General features: G+C 38.7%; 1 protein-coding gene across 1 annotated transcript; it reads left to right on the top strand.

Moving 5' to 3' along the window:
* Nucleotides 1-588: 588 nt before the first annotated feature.
* On the top strand, nucleotides 589-15503 carry rps6ka2 (ribosomal protein S6 kinase, polypeptide 2; the record flags this gene model as incomplete). Its single annotated transcript, XM_079160727.1, is given in 23 exon segments — nucleotides 589-723; nucleotides 3412-3528; nucleotides 4800-4881; nucleotides 5699-5779; nucleotides 6103-6182; nucleotides 6345-6451; nucleotides 6550-6587; nucleotides 6690-6832; nucleotides 7826-7896; nucleotides 8400-8488; nucleotides 8888-8952; nucleotides 11045-11147; nucleotides 11507-11652; nucleotides 11981-12103; nucleotides 12438-12527; nucleotides 13008-13166; nucleotides 13330-13491; nucleotides 13654-13730; nucleotides 13940-14057; nucleotides 14154-14210; nucleotides 14848-14928; nucleotides 15317-15463; nucleotides 15465-15503. Coding segments are annotated over 23 exon segments (2280 nt in total). The 5' UTR covers nucleotides 589-618.
* Between the last annotated feature and the right edge of the window lie 1597 nt (nucleotides 15504-17100).

Raw genomic sequence — 17100 nt, forward strand, 5'->3', positions numbered from 1 at the left:
CCCTTCTGCAGAGAGAGAGAGAGACAGACAGAGACAGACAGAGAGAGAGAGAGAGAGAGAGAGAGAGAGAGAGAGAGAGAGAGAGAGAGAGAGAGAGAGAGAGGGAGGCAGCAGGGGATGAACACACACATGCACAGGCAGGGATGTGAAGAGTGAGCTCTCACACACACCTCTCCTGATTCAGCGGAACAGATTTATTCGTCACCTCTCTCGGGCAGCCTCACGCAGCGAGCCGGCTGCAAAGCACAAGACAACCCCAAATGCAGCAGCACCTGCCCCGTCCGTCAACCCATCTGTCTGTCTGCGCCGATTAACGGCTCTGTTACAACTCTGACTGCGTGCTTACTGGCGTCTACTGCGTTTGAGAGGCGGAAGGGGGGGGGGACACACACGACATCCAGAGAGACGAGCAGCGAATGTAAATAATGGGGAAACTAAAAAGCGACGACTGCATTGAGGCTGGGCCAATGGATAAACTGCGGGACAAATAGATAGACCCCCCCGCCCCCCCCCCCCCCCTCCCAAAAACAAAACTCTGTTTCTGCATCTCTACCTTGGGATCCCCCTGCAGGGAGATGTCATTCATTATGGGATAGATGGACAGGTCTGCCCGTTGCCATGGATACCAGCACGCGAAAATTCACAGTGCGGAGATGGTTTTCTATCTATCTGAAGAACAAGGCGGCGAGGAACAAGAACAACACTGGCTTCTGTCAACTAGAGGTTAGTCAAGCTGTTTAGACCCCCCCCCCCCCCCCCACCCCCCCAGGAGCAGTACGAACTTCTATCAACGAGAGATTTGTAAATGTGTGTGAATCTGCGCATGCTGGAAGGGGGACTGCATCACAGTTGCACCATGTGTGTTTTTGTGTGAATATTAAGGCCATGACAGCAGCCTTCTCATTTCAACTGTCGATAAGGACGAGTGTGTAAAGTCTGTGTGCGTATGGGAATGGGTGTGGGAAGAATGTGTGTTATTTGGTTTGTTGTGGAGCCGTTAAGGAGATTGCAGCATTGTTGCAGCTGCTCCTCTGCCCGGCTGACAAGAATTTAGAAAACAGAGAGACAGACAGACACTGTGTTTTGACTCAGAGAGAGAGAGACAAGCTACATGGAAATACAGTCGGAGAGACAAAATTGCTAACAGGCAAACAAGCAGCCAGGCAGGCAGGTTGATAGACAAATGGATAGAGACAGATTGATTCAGTGGACGGCCACAGCACTGGAGGTCTATTTATAGCCCAAACAAACCAGCGGGGAAGAGAGAGAGAGGCAGTCTGCTGTTTGTAGCACATCTACCTGTTTGTTTGAGATATAAATAGATACCCTCCCCTCCTCTGGTCTTTGTTGTTGTGACTCAGTGCTGACGAATCATCTTGACATCTATCTACCTGTTTGTGTGATTGTTAGTCTATCTGGCTGGTAACTGTCTGTCTGCTTGTATTTGTTTACCTGTTTGTCTGACTGTCCACATCTGTAACATGATGCGTTGATGCTCCATGTGAAGAAGATCTCTTTTACTTCCTTCCCCTTCATGGGGAGGGTCAGAGTTCAGGGTCAGCTATAGATCAGCATCCCAGAAGTTGGTACTGAGGCCTTGATCCTGTTTCCTTCTGGTTGATGCATATCACTCCTGTTGCCCTGTTTAAAGATTAAAACAGCAATTAATCACATGGTGCAAATCACTACACTGTATAGGTTGCAACTATCCAGCATGTTACACTTCAAGCCAATCAGTGAAATCAGTGCAATCACAGCTGGTGACTGCTGTTGAAAAACTACATTACGACAGCTTTGTTTGTGTGAAAAGAGCTTCATTGTCATTAAGCCCCAAATGTTGTGTAATCACTAATTTGATACAGTTTCACAAACATTTGGGCCTCAGATTAGAAGTAGAGCATGTTTATGGTAAAAATGGAGTCAAAGCAAGTGTAAAATATTGTGATTAAAAAAATCGGCTGATATCACTGACTGCGGTTTGCTGCTTTCACTTGTTTCCAATATTAATATTTTCATATTAATGACATTTTTAGAATCAGATGTAATTTTCTTGATACAAGTACATAATCTAGACATTCTGACCTAATTACAACAAGTTATTGATACAAGGGAAACTGCAATCTAGGGCTGGGTGATAATTAAATATGATTATTAGTTTCTTTCAATCGAATCATACTGAGATGAAATCATATATTGAGATATCGTGATACACAATTACGTTGTCAAAATTGATAATAAGCACATACCAACTCATATTTCTCAGATAATTTGATTATATTGCAGTAAAGTTCATAATTAAATACTTATTACTTTTCATTTGTCAAGAGTATACAAAACCATGTGGCTATCTCGTATAAACTAAAAATGTATTAAATTATCAGAAAACATGCATCATTGTAATATATACATCGATATTGAGAGGATAGAAGACTTTGGCCATACTGCCCAGCCCTTCTGCCTGGAACAACTGGAATTAACTTTCTCTGGTAGTTAACAAATGAACCTCTAATGCTGCATTTGAGACTTAATAACTTGCTTTGCTGCATGCAAACAAATGTGCTGTGTTACTCACAGACAATAAAACTCTCTCTACAGAGATAACCTCAAAGAACTTGTCTTAGCAGAAACAGATATAAGTGACAGTTTGATTATTTTTAGCTTTATATGGACTTTGCAACTCAGATATTACTCCAATTCCAAATAAAAACACTGTATATTGTACTGATTTAATCCTAAAGGTCTGACAGTGATCTGACAGTGGCAGGGAACAATTCTACAAAAGAAAATAAATAAGAACGTAATTTGTATTTGTAGAACTAAAATGCTGGTGTGTATGTGATTGTCTTCAAAATATATGGAGACCTCAGGAAAGGCAGGAGCACAATAATTAAATTCAAATAGATCTTATATGTGTGAATTTACGATCATTACCTTTTTAGACAATCTAACTCCTGTTAGCATTTCATACTTGATGGAAGTGGGGTGTACAGCTCCACTTCTCAATGATAACTTAACGGAGCTACAGTACATTGTTACACTGACCAATCTAAACCGTGCCTCGGCTTGACAGTTTATCATTTGCTTCACTGAGCAGACTGAATAGGCTGAAAAAGGCAGCTTACACTATGCATCACTGCCACTGACCTCAGCCCATACCTTTCCAGCAATAACATAATAGCTCACAAATAACCATCTGTCTCTGTGTGTATTTAGAAGAGTGTTTTAGTTTATGTTTGGAGGCTGTCTTATCGATATGGATGTTGCGTAAACAACATTTCAACTGTCATTCATCTCACTTTGTTCATGTTTCACTTCTGAGAGAGATGTTACCCCTACCTCTGTTTTTCTGTCACTGTCTTTGCAAATATGTAAGTAACAGACTAATAGTGACATCTGTCTCGCTTTCCTCAGGATGATAGTATACTTAAGGAGATTGACATCAGCCATCATGTTAAGGAGGGTTGTGAGAAAGCAGACCCCTCTCAGTTCCAGCTGCTCAAAGTGCTGGGACAGGGCTCCTATGGAAAGGTACAGGATATGCATGTTAACCATAACCACACTGAGACCTGGGTAGCTTAAACAATTACTCATGTTAAGGAAATTCAGTGACGGGATATCAGTGTTGCTGCAGCGAGCTAAAAGATAACCCATGACACGAGGCCAAATGCTTTCTGTATACTCGCCCGTCTGTCAGACCCAGCAGGTCATTACTTAAGTTAGGTGCTGCAGTGGGGCAGCACTTCTTCAGCTGTACTACATGTTTCTAGTATTATACCATTTTGGATTATCTGTAAGACTACAACTGTTTCACTGGAATATCTATACTTCAATGTGCTTAAGTATGTGCATTTGTGTGATTGTTTAACTTCTCATTCAAACGCTGTGGGCATTAACATGCTGCTGTAATCGCCTCCACTCCTCTGGGAAGTCTTTCCAGGAGAGTCTGGAAACAGAATGGAAGGATTTTCTCCCATTCAGACACTGATGTTGGACGATAAGGACTTGCAGTCAGAGTTGTAATTCATCCCAAAGGACTGGATGGGGTTGATCAGGGCTTTGTTTGGCACAATTAAGTTATTCCACACCCAAACAAGGCTCATAAAAAAAACATTGTTTTGTGCATGAGGATATTGTCATCTAAAACCAGGAAGAATGTTCCCCAAACTGCAGCCACAAAATCAAAAGTGCCCTATATTGTCCCTCAACTGGAACCAATGTGGCTAGCCCAAACTGTGAAAAGCATCCTTTACAAAGCCACCATTTTCGATTATTTCTAGATTTGCAATATGACAACTCATGTCACAGCTCGCTAAGTTTATTTAAATCAGTAAAGGCCAAGTGAATTGTGAGTGTTACAAGACAATAGGTCTGCACATGGTGCAGAAATGAAACCACAGCAGATGGAGGCAATGCACATGAGGTCAGGTTGCAAAGCCTCAGACTGGGCTGGATAGCAGGTTAGCATAGCTAGCTTGTATACAGTCGGCTTGAACTAAATGTTTTATGCAAAAGGATGGTAGCTCACTTACAGTTACCTCTGCTCGGTCGCCTGCAAATTGTGTGTAACGGGGCGGTGGTTGCTGCCATGACTATTAGCGTCTCAAAAATCAGCGACGGTAGATGGGCGTGGCATTAAAAAAGGTGTGTGCGTGTGTGGCGCATGCGCTGTAGTGCATTACACGTATTACAACGGTTTCTTGTTAGCAGCACCTGGATGACGTAAATAATATAATAATAACTAATGCTGCTGCTGCTGCTGCAGCTGATGTTGTTGATGATGATGATGGTGATGATTCCAGGTGTTTCTGGTGAGAAAGATCAGGGGAGTGGACAGAGGGCAGCTGTATGCCATGAAGGTCTTGAAGAAAGCCACACTAAAAGGTAAAAATATACTGTATATATATACATATACAGCTATATATATACAGCTTTTGTTCTATATATATATATATATATATATATATATGTATATATATATATATTGGAAGGCAAAGAAACAAAAGTTCGTAGATGCTTTTGTTGTCATGTTTATTCCTCTTTTCATTTTCAAGTAGTACTTGTAAATATTGTTGACCCATTTGTGTGTCTGTGGCATTTAAGAATGTAATAAATTACTGAATCTTGACTTAGACACATTTTGCTGAAATAACAGCTTTGTTCTTTATGGGCACAGACTAATAATTTGTTTAAAATGTATATTGGTTATTCCCACAAATGATGAGGGGGATTTGATTGTCAGAGTTCTCAGAGCGCCCTACTTTTAAAAGGATTTTGGGTAAAAGAGGTTAGTTTGTACTTTTGATGAGATAAACTGAATGGGATTATTGTAAACTAGGATGTACTGTAAAAGCAGGTTGAGATGCCATGTGCTGATTTAGTGTCTTTATACAAGCTTTAATCCTCTGAATCTCAAAAAGTTATGGTCTTATCCTGTCAAGGAAACAGATGCTGTAATAACACTTTTACTGTGATTATAGACTAAAGCACCATGGGATCAGCTGCACCAAGGGATGGTTTAATTAAATTTACATGTTTCAATTAACTTAATGCAGTTTCATAAAACATTCAGATGGTATTAGAAGCGTGGCGTGATTTATGGAGATGGGTCTGGCCTATAGCAAGACTATCTGCAAGCAGAGAAATAAGTGAATATTATGTTATTAAGGAAATTCTTCTTGCCCCGCTATTTCCTTCACAGTTCGTGATCGCGTACGGTCTAAGATGGAAAGAGACATTCTGGCAGAAGTGAATCATCCATTTATAGTTAAACTGCACTATGGTAAGTCTGACTGTCTGATGGTCTTCATTTAGGTGCTGATTTGAATATCTGTGTCTCTGAAATTACAATGTATTCTCATGTATAACAAGATAACGTTCCGATACTCAGCTTTATAGTTGAAATACTTTTTTGTAGAGAAGTTCCTGGTTGAATGTTGTTATTTCATTTCATATACATCTGTTCTACTTCAAATGCATCCTCAAAGTAACAGAATACGATACAGTCCCAATGCAATCAATATAGCCTCACATTACTTGTGTTTATCTTGTGTGTGTGTGTGTGTGTGTGTGTGTGTGTGTGTGTGTGTGTGTGCGTGTGTGTAGCCTTCCAGACAGAAGGAAAACTCTATCTGATCCTAGACTTCCTCAGAGGAGGAGACCTTTTCTCCCGACTGTCAAAGGAGGTAGGTTTCCTCCTCATAGACTCCCTGGTTCTTTCCCCAATGGCACTAAGAATTACAAGCCTTTACTTTTCAGGGTCTATTATAGGCTGGATAATTTTTCTAAAGAAACATTTAGCTTATATATTTTCTTTACTAGCATCTAAATGTCTTTATTTGTTCTAGGTAATGTTTACTGAGGAGGATGTGAAGTTCTACCTTGCAGAGTTGGCCCTGGCCTTGGACCATCTACACAGTCTGGGGATCATCTACAGGGACCTGAAACCTGAAAAGTATTATCTCATAAAGGCTCCAATTTTTTGCATACATTTATTTTTTTCCAAAATAATTTTAAAGCAGCTTTTAATGTTTGTTCATTTTCTCCTGACAGTATTCTTCTGGATGAAGAAGGACACATTAAGATAACTGGTCAGTGCATCCAGCTACAAACTATTTCTGTCATTCTATTCATCTGCATTCATGTCAGTCTTAACTTGTTCCCCTCTCTCTATTTGTCTCTCTGTGTTTCAGACTTTGGATTGAGCAAGGAGGCCATTGACCATGATAAAAGAGCATACTCGTTCTGTGGAACAATAGAGTACATGGCTCCAGAGGTTGTGAACAGGAGAGGGCACACGCAAAGTGCTGACTGGTGGTCATTTGGGGTACTTATGGTAAGAATTGTTTCGACAGCCTATTTACCATTTTTTATTATTTTAATCTGCACTTGTGATCGGAGTACAAATTCATTTTTTCTACTGACTTTCAAGTTTTTTCTGATCGTGCTATCAAAAACAGCAGGCACGCATTTATTATATCATATGAGCCAAATACACCTCTTACATAATATGCCAGTTTACTGGTTTCTGAATTTGGCTTTCTTCTGGCAGAAAAGCTGCTTAATTACCGTTTCTGGCAGATTAGGTCCCATTACTTTGTGTAATCGTGCATCTGTTGGATTTTGCTTGTTTTGTTTGCTTGGTGGCTTATTTTATTTTACTAATACTGAAAAGGAGGTTAACATTCACTGACAGCTGACAAACAGAACATTTCAAAATACTCCCTCTGGACAATACAGATTTTTGTAATCCAGAGACAGTAGTGGGAGGAGCCTATTTGATAAATTAAAACAACATTTGTGGAAAAATCCATAGTTATGATTACATGTCATTCAAAACACTGTAATATATTTGGGACAAGTAAATAACATTAACAATGGTGCTGGAAAGCAGGGGCATGTCAGCAGCGGTTGCAGACTTGCTGCTGCTCATCAGGCGGTTTTACGTCATTTGATATTACGTCAACATTTCTGGTGTTTTGATATTTCTCATATATTAAAAGTATCCGATCCATAATTTATGATTTTATTTCTTGTTGGACAGACTGATGTAAGATTAATCGGTCAACGCTATAGAATGAAATACAATTCACAAATTTGTAAACAGTTCATACAAACAATTAGTAAATGCATTGTGATCCACGATTATCGATTTTTGTTTTTGATGATCATTAATGGGAAAATATTACTGTTCATGAGAGAAGTATTTGTCTGGTCGGGGGTATTGCATGTGTAGGTGCATACAACTTTTCTTTAAGTAGTTTTGGTATGACAAGTCACTCCATTTAGGTGCTTTGTGCTTTGACAATTATTATCATTTGTTTTCCAGTTTGAGATGTTGACAGGATCATTACCATTCCAAGGAAAAGATCGGAAGGAAACAATGGCGTTTATTCTTAAGTAAGACATATTTTATCTGTATTATTAAAGCTTCTTTTATTTATTACCAAATCCTAATGCTCTAATTTTTAAGGTAATGTTTTAAAACAGTCTTACCTCAGTGTTGATGGTGTCGTTAATGTCTTGTTCTTAGTTTCTATCAGTGGTTATCTTGATAAACAGTATGCAGAGGATGTTAGTGCATTTTGATCATACTTACGTTCTCCCCTCAAAGCTTCTAATCAGCTTCCTCTTTCCCTTTTCAAATGGATTTCTATGTTCAAAATAGTCTACTAATTCAAATAATAATTCATTTCTCAGTTATGGTTCATTGATGATAAATTGCTTAAATGCACATGCTGTTATCAGTCTCAGAATATCCCACTATACCTCAATAAACTGAATTATAAAGTTGTTGCTTGGAAAAAAAAGTTAAACTGATCCAATACAAACAATGTTGATGGATCACAGCACTACCAAACATCTGCATGTCTTTACATCTGTTTCTCGTCTTTATTGTACAGGGCTAAGCTGGGAATGCCACAGTTCCTCAGTCCTGAAGTGCAGAGTTTATTAAGAGCGCTCTTCAAGAGGAACCCTGCTAATCGACTAGGTACTGTGCACGTTCAACTTGGAACAGGCAAACAGCAACCCAAAATACATTTTTAATTTTGAACACTTTGCAAAACTGTTGAGTTGTTTAACGCCAAATATAATATTCTACAAATCAGGTCTGTTTAGAGCAAACGGTAAAGTTGTGAATTATCACAATGAATTGTCTAAATTGAAGCTGCAGTCTTCTTATGTTATGCTAATAATGTTAAACATTACCATTTATGTCACAAATGTCAAAACAGCTAAAACATCATGGAGGTCCATTGAAAATGTGCTGTGTACATAAAAGACTTGACTGCATTCATGCTCTTTGAATTATTTAGTTTTGAATGAATGCATGTTTAAATGTGAACAATGGCATCATTTATCAACTTGTCTGAATCTGTGTGATTGATAGGTGCAGGACCAGATGGAGTGGAGGAAATAAAAAGACATCGCTTCTTTGCATCCATAGACTGGAATGTAAGTACAAGTCATGAAGAATGTTCTACGGTCTGCATGATTTTAAGCTGTCCAGTATACTGTTGTTTTTGCGAGGAAGGACACTATATACTCACTAGTATTATACACATGCTGTGTACATTAAACTGAAAAAAGTAATCACAGACTCAGCTGGAAGTGAAACAAAGTTGGCTTGTTAACACTGCTAGAGACAGTGAGAACAGATCTAGGCCTGCACCGTATGCAAGTATGTAAGCCACAACTGTGGTAAAGGTCTGTAAATGAATACCCTGTTCGACTACCAACAACTACACCTGGTTGTTCACACATACTGTTTCATGTAAGGATGTTGCAGGAAAAAAAGTTATTTCAGTATCATGTGACAAACGTACTGGTTTCTTGGAAGTTCCACTTCTGAGATGCACTACTCAGATTAGTGGCTTGTGTTAAATTTAAAAACATTATTATAAGAACAACATAAAAACTCCGTAGCTGTTCACCCACTTTTTCTAAACTTACCCACAATCATGAGTCATGATTCTCTATTGCTTTGTAGCAAAATCTCTAACTTCCCTGTCTGCCTGTCTTGCCCAACTTTATTGTAATTAATCCTCTTATCTGTAACAGCCTTTCTCACAGAAAGTTGGCTCATGCGCACATGTTCTGGCTGCAGACATTACCTGTGCTATCACAATGTAACCTTGACATCCACTCCTTGAAATTCGTTCAACTCACTCTTGCCCAAAGCTTCTATTTACAGTACCTGGGTTGTATGTGAGCAACATTCATCCTGCAGAAGCCTTCTGCTGCATACCCTAACAACAGCAGTTAAAAGCAACTCAACAAGCTCACATTGGTGAAAAGCAATGCACTTCTTTATACAGGCTACTGTATAAACACAAGAAGTGTGAGTGTGAACAGGGCATTCTTAATATGTGAGCCTTGGTCACATTGTTGCACCCATTCCTCTTTATCAGAGATGTTCAGAAGCCTTGTGACTCTTGTTTATCCGCTGTTGCGAGTAGTGATGCTCTCATTTCTAACAAAATCCACTATTATCAGCTTTGCATGCCCACTAATCTCTGCCCTCACCACCGGCACTCACTGTACTCCTCGCTACATAACTACCAACTAGTCTCTGCCAAACACCACATTTTCCCATTTACAGATGGTGTTGCTGGCTTGATGTGACAAGCTATCAATAAGAGGCTTACGTTCTCCTTCACATTATGCTAATTAGGACCCTGTGCAGTAATAGGCATAATGCTTTACTGCATCAGAATCTTGGTTGACTTTTTCTCTGTGATCTTTTATTCATGTTTTCATCTTTGATAAAACTGACTAAATCTGCAACCTCGCCTTCACAGAGAATGTCAATTACAAATCAAATAGCAAGTAGGAGTGTGCATTAGTCTCACCATAGATACTTTTTACAATAACTTGTTCCAATGCTGGTGTCCTTTGCTCGGTATTTAATGTGATATTACTCAAAGAGACCCTGCCAGACTGCTGTTGACACTGCAATGGTGACATCTGCAGGCCATAGTAAACAATACACTTCATGTAATAAAGATACAGTATGTGCATACTCTGTGTACTCATATATAATGGGCAGTTTTCACTTGGCATCACATCACATTACATATGATATGTGTTCTTTGTAATCACTTTGACTTTTGATTGTCCACGAGTTGAGGCCAAGCTTTATTTTCCAATCCAATATTCTTAATTTTCTTTTCTTCCTATTACATTTGCTCTATTCTTTGTGCTCCACATTACATTAAAAACTCATGCTGTGCCATTGCTGACTCAGTACATGTTTACGTTAGCACTTGCATTGCTGTAGAACTAGTTGGCTTTAAGATGTGAGACAAACTTGAGTGGGACGTGGATATTTAATTTAACTGCTGTGGAACCCAAGCTATATTTTATTGTTGATACTGGATCCAGTGACTATTAAACACAGCAACATAATGGGGAAAAACACACCAACTGCAACATCACTTTTATAATAATTTGTATTATGAATTTGCACTAGATCATGTGTTATTTTGTATTTAAACCAGTGGTTTATGATAAATGCTGATACTGAGCTTTATGTCGTTTTCTGTAGAAGTTGTTCAGGAAGGAAATGAGGCCTCCATTCAAACCGACAGTTGGAAGACCTGAAGACACTTTCCATTTTGACCCTGAGTTCACCTCCAGAACACCCACTGGTAACTGAGACCCACAAAAACATAAACATACATATTTATATACCAATCAAATAAATACATATAGGTCTATTTGTCAGGTTTATTCATTTCAATTATATATACAATTTCTATTTGAGTCGAGTAATTCTATCATAAATCAAAACGTACCATTAATGTAATTAAAGCAAAGATGAATAGACTATAAAAATATATCTATATAGCTCATATAATTAACAAGATTTACTTTAAATTTATTTTTCAATACGTTATATGTATTTCAAAATATGATGTTCCTAATTGGATGTAAATTTGTAATAAGAACATCAAGTTCAAGTATTGTGAGCACATGTTTGTATCTGTCCGTCTTTTCCTATATCCAGATTCTCCCGGCATCCCTCCCAGCGCAAACACACACCAGCTGTTTCGTGGCTTCAGCTTTGTTGCAACGAATCAAAGTCAGGAGCCGAGCATTGCTACGGTAGCACCTTCTCGTCAGGAGGTGAACAACATCAATCCCATAGCAAAGGTACGCGTCTTTAAGAAAGCAGTTCATGCCCTATCTACACATCAACTTTAAGATGAGACACTTGCACATTGATTGGATAACAAATTGTGTAAATAAATCACCGAATTGATCATTGCTTTATGAGTTAACTGGCAGACAGGACGATTAAGCAATTTAATTATGCTGACCCTCATAAATCCTGCTCAACTATTACTACAGCAACTGACTGCTGAAGCAATGCAATCCTTCTCACACCTAATATATGACTGTCACATTTGACAATGACAGATATATGAAATATAACAGAAGCGTGTGTGTCTGTCTGTCTGACTGTCTGTGTTCCCTGCAGCACCTCCAAGGGGACGTGGCCTTCAGTGATGTTTATGAGCTCAAGGAGGAAATTGGACAGACAGCGACTTCTGTCTGCAGAAGTTGTCTGCACAGAGTTACTGCTGTGGAGTATTCCGTGAAGGTAGTGGTCACTAAACCTTTACTAGAACTTATTAAGATAAACAACATTATGATATCAACGTTATATTATATTCAAAGTGTATTTGAACATGCATCAAAAGCATTTGCAGCGTTTGTCCTAGCATTTCATAGCACATGTTTGACCTAAAACACAGGTCTGAATCCAACCAACACAATGTAATTACATATAAGGTGAGCTAGTGGTGCATTGTGGGAAACGTTGGGTTTATTAAATGAAACCACCCAAACAACATGCTTTGTGCATCCTGGTTATTTAGAGGTTTGCAATTGTATGTCTTTCTAAACATATCCTGTCGTTTCTGTTTTTGTGTCAGATCATTGACAGAGCCAGAAAAGATCCATCAGAGGAGATTGAGATCCTGTTAAGATACGGACAGCATCCAAATATTATTACCCTGAAGGATGTAAGTGGAACACCCACTCCTGACACATTTCTTTCTTCAACAGCGATGTTAGAAGAGCTTCTTCAGCATCTTTACAACAGGATATAATAGGGGTGGGGGAAAAAGTCAATACAGCATAGTATTAGCAATATTTTGTATGGCAATATTGTATCGATACCTGGAAGCCTAGTATCCATCTTTTATTATATAAACTATTAATATTGCAATTACAAATTAAACTTTATGATAATAATTGCTTTTTCTGCTTTGACTGACAAACCCATTTTGCTGCAATACAAATAATGAACCGAATCAAACTGTATCTTATTTGATAAAACAGATGTTGACAAACTGTATAATTTGCAGTTGAAAAAAGGTGACAATACGCAATATATGTTATCGCACCATATCGCAAAATGTTTAAAATCACAATAAGATTGCATGGTGACACAAGTGATAATATTGTATTGTGTGGCTTCTGGTGTGTGCTTTTACCATCAGGTGTATGACGACAGCCAATGTGTGCACCTGGTACAAGATTTACTAAGAGGAGACGAGCTGCTGGACAGAGCTCTGACAGTGCCTAACTTTACAGAGAGAGATGCGTCAGACATCATCTGCACACTGACCAAGACTGTGGAATATTTACACTCGCAGGGGGTAAAGATATTTGTTGAAACCTTTGACACAAGACTTCTTTACTGTATTCACCTACTTGCAACATTCGGTATGGTTTTGAGCAACCATTGAATCATTTGTTAACTTTTGTTGCAGATCATGATTGCGTTTTTTGTCTGTGTGTGTGTCTTTCTCGTTTTTTCAGGTCGTGCACCGAGACCTGAAGCCGAGTAACATTCGCTATTCTGATGACAGTGGACTCCCAGAATCCATCAGGATATGTGATTTTGGTTTTGCCAAGCAGCTCAGGGCTGAGAATGGCTTGTTGATGACTCCCTGTTACACAGCTACGTTCATGGCTCCTGAGGTGCAGTATATCAGTAATCATAATAGGAAGTCTCTAAAATCTCACCAACACTTATGAAACAAATTAAACCACAAAACAGCTATCAAACATACATTTGAAAATAACCATTCACAGAAAAGAAAGAACATAATAAATTGTTAAGATGTGTTTGTGTGCGTGCAGGTTCTGAAGAAGCAGGGTTATGATGCAGCCTGTGACATCTGGAGCCTGGGGATCCTGCTCTACACCCTGATAGCTGGGTCAGTTTAAAGTTTAAAACACATGCAATGTTTTCTGTTCACGCTCCTCCTGCTGCTGTATACACAATTTGTTCTAAATAAACTACCCTAGAAAGTGTCTTTAGGTCTTTTAACATCTCTACATTGTGCTTTTACTGTCTCTAGATTAAATAATGTCAGAGGGTTTTTTCACCCAGCTTTTGAATTGATTTTTATTCTTATTGGCCCAGCTTCAGTCCGTTTGCCAGCAGCTCTGAGGACACAGCAGAGGAAATCCTGGCTCAAATCGGCAGTGGAAAATTCATTATCACAGGAGGGAACTGGGACCTGGTATCAGACGCTGCCAAGGTTACATTTTTTCCTTTTTGGGGGGAATTAAATACAGATAAAATAGTTGTGTTGCTGTCTAAATAAACTAATATCACCTATGCATATGTTTAACAGGAAATCGTGATGAAGATGCTCCACGTGGACCCTCACCAGCGCCTGACTGCCCCACAGGTATTAGTCCCTAATATGACTTGGTATGCTTTATTAGGCTATTTTAGATGGCTGCTACTTTAAGTCCCATTGATATTGTTTTTCGTTCTAATAGTTTTAACAGTAGTATCAATTATTTATAATCTGTTGATAGGAAACAGTATTAAATATATTACATATTACAGTATAATGCTTTCTGTATTTTTTGTCTATCAATCTTAAAGGAACAGTGTGCAGGATTTAATAAGGGGGGTTATGAGCAGAAATATAATATAATATTCATAACTATCTTTTTATTAGTCCACAATCACCTGAAAGTAAGAATTGTTGTGTTTTTGTTAGCTTAGAATGAGCCGGTTACACGTATCTACATAGACAGCAGGTCCTCGTCACTAAGTCTGCCGTGTTGCACCACCATGTTTCTACAGTAGCCCAGGATGGACAAACCAAACACTGGCTCTAGAGAGGGCCTTTTGCGTTTTTAGGTTACCTGAAGGCCACCGTGGTTCTCCGACACACTTTGAAAGGGAGGGGTGAGCAGAGGGGTATTCAGTTGGATGCAATCTGCAATGTCTCTATGCCACCACATTCTACACACTGCTCATTTAAGAGCAGTTTTTAAAAAATACATCAGGAAATCATTTTTAATGCCCATTAGGTTCTTCGTCATCCCTGGATTGTAGACAGAGACCAGCTCTCTGACAGAGCTCTCACCAGACAAGATGCTCTTACTGTTAAGGTCGGTACATGTGTGCATGTGTGTATACAGTAAATATAATCAGAATATCAGATCCAATACTTGTTATTATGTTTCTGTGTGTAGCTCTGTTACATCCTCATTGTAAGATCATTTATTCAAGATTTACTTGTCAAATGCTTTTCACTGTTTGCATGTGTCATTATTTCTGTTGCCCTCAATAACTGAGCTCTTAAATAAACGTTAATAAATAAATAAATGTTCTTATTACATGAGTTCATGTCAGCATCAGCGAAATGTACAACAATGCAAAAAAACTGTAATGGGTTCTGTCTTTCCAGCAGATGGTGCTGTCTGCCACTTATTTAGTTGCGTGACAGATTAGACCAGTATTAATATGTAATGACGTCGTCTCCTTTTATTCCACCAGGGGGCACTGTCTGCCACCTACTCAGCTCTGAAGCGCTGTTCTCCTGCTCCAGTGTTGGAGCCTGTCCAGTCCTCCTGCCTCGCTCAACGGCGAGGAATGAAGAAACCGGAGAGTCCCAAAGTGAATTCTGACCCCAAAGAAAAGGAAAAGCCTCGACAATCTGCATGAAACTCAAAATTTAAAATAGACCCACATGATTAAAGAAGACATACTCTTTTTGAAAAGCATAAACCTTGTTACAAAGTGCTCCTAGGCCTGTACAAACCAAATGTAGCAGATTTTAGAAATCTTGTCGCAAAGGGAACTAAGCCTAATTACCTATAACAATAAAGCAGTCCACAAGCACAGGTATCAGGACTAGCTTCAGTTCACTTAATTTAAAGTGTACATTTTAAACCTTTTCAATTGCGACGTAACATTCATCATGCACACTTGTGACTCTTATTTGATCAAACCCCAATGGCTTGAAGAAGTTGACTATTATTACCCTGAAATCATAATCATCATCTAAATCCTGAGCACAGAGGGTTTCATTCAATCAAGCAGAAGCTTTGTCCAATCCCTCAGTTGTCCTGTGGGTATTATAAGCTCTGTTTGACGGTTGCCCTTACTTTCAATTGGTTGAAAAAAAAAACATTTATCTAGATTTTATTTTCTCATTCAAATTTTGAGCCTGGCTCTCAGACAACATTTCTCATAGTTTGGTGATGGCTATTAAAATGTCAAACCAAATAAAAAAAACCCATGTACATTTACTTATTTTTTGGTCATACATGTCAGAGTACAATTATAATTGTAATGCAATATACACAGACAAACCAAAGCTACCAAAGCTCCAACCGCTGAAAGCGGGAAAAATTAGTCCGGTCACCAACTTCAGAAAAAGTATTCAGTGCCACAAACAACATGCCAAGTAGTCGATTTACTTTAGGTTTCATATTTAGCACATACATGTATGTCCCCAGGAGTACATGTCATACATTAATACAGTCTTCCACAGTCACTGCTCTAACATCGAACTATAGATATGTTAAATCGTCATCATCTAACAATAGATATAGGTTAGAGTAACATGTATTTGAATGAGGTACTCTCACTCTGATTATAACATGTTTCCTACAATCGATCCTCTTCTCCAGAGTTATGCATGTTAAAAATGTAAATATCCTACCAAAGGGAATTATTAAGTTACCAATGCCATTGAAGTCTTATTGTCAATAATATATTTAATAATTGTACTGTATGTATTGTTGTCTTCCATGAATACAGCCTTTGACTACTGTAAAATGTATTGTTAAATGTATCACTACTGCACTTCCCAGATCAGATGGAACAGTGAGCTATGAAGGTATTTATGTTGAACGTAGTTTGTTGTGTTTTTCCATAACATATCGAAAATGTTATATGGCTTAAGAGAAGTCATAGAGGCAGGAAAACCGGGGGAGCATCATATCTCTCTTTGGTAAATGTCACACTCATTGCAAAACTCTGCAGGCTATACTTTGAAATATGAACTCAGCAATCAGTGTGATAAATCATCTTTCAGTGTGTGCTTGAGTGTGTCAAGTAGCTGCCAGTACACCTCTGTTTGTGTCTGTAAGCTAAAATGTTTGAGAACCACTGTGTCAGAGGATTGTATATAGGTCTACTGTCTATTGCTGCTGCCCTGATTGTATCTAATAAGTTGTACGATCGCAAAAACGAGGTAAGACAGAACAGGGTGTTTTGCAGACATGAGTAGCACATTTTGCGTTGTACAATTGCAGTGTTGTACAATTTACCCG

Source organism: Pholis gunnellus, assembly GCF_910591455.1.
Source record: "Pholis gunnellus genome assembly, chromosome: 1".
In the NCBI taxonomy this organism is placed as follows: domain Eukaryota; kingdom Metazoa; phylum Chordata; class Actinopteri; order Perciformes; family Pholidae; genus Pholis; species Pholis gunnellus.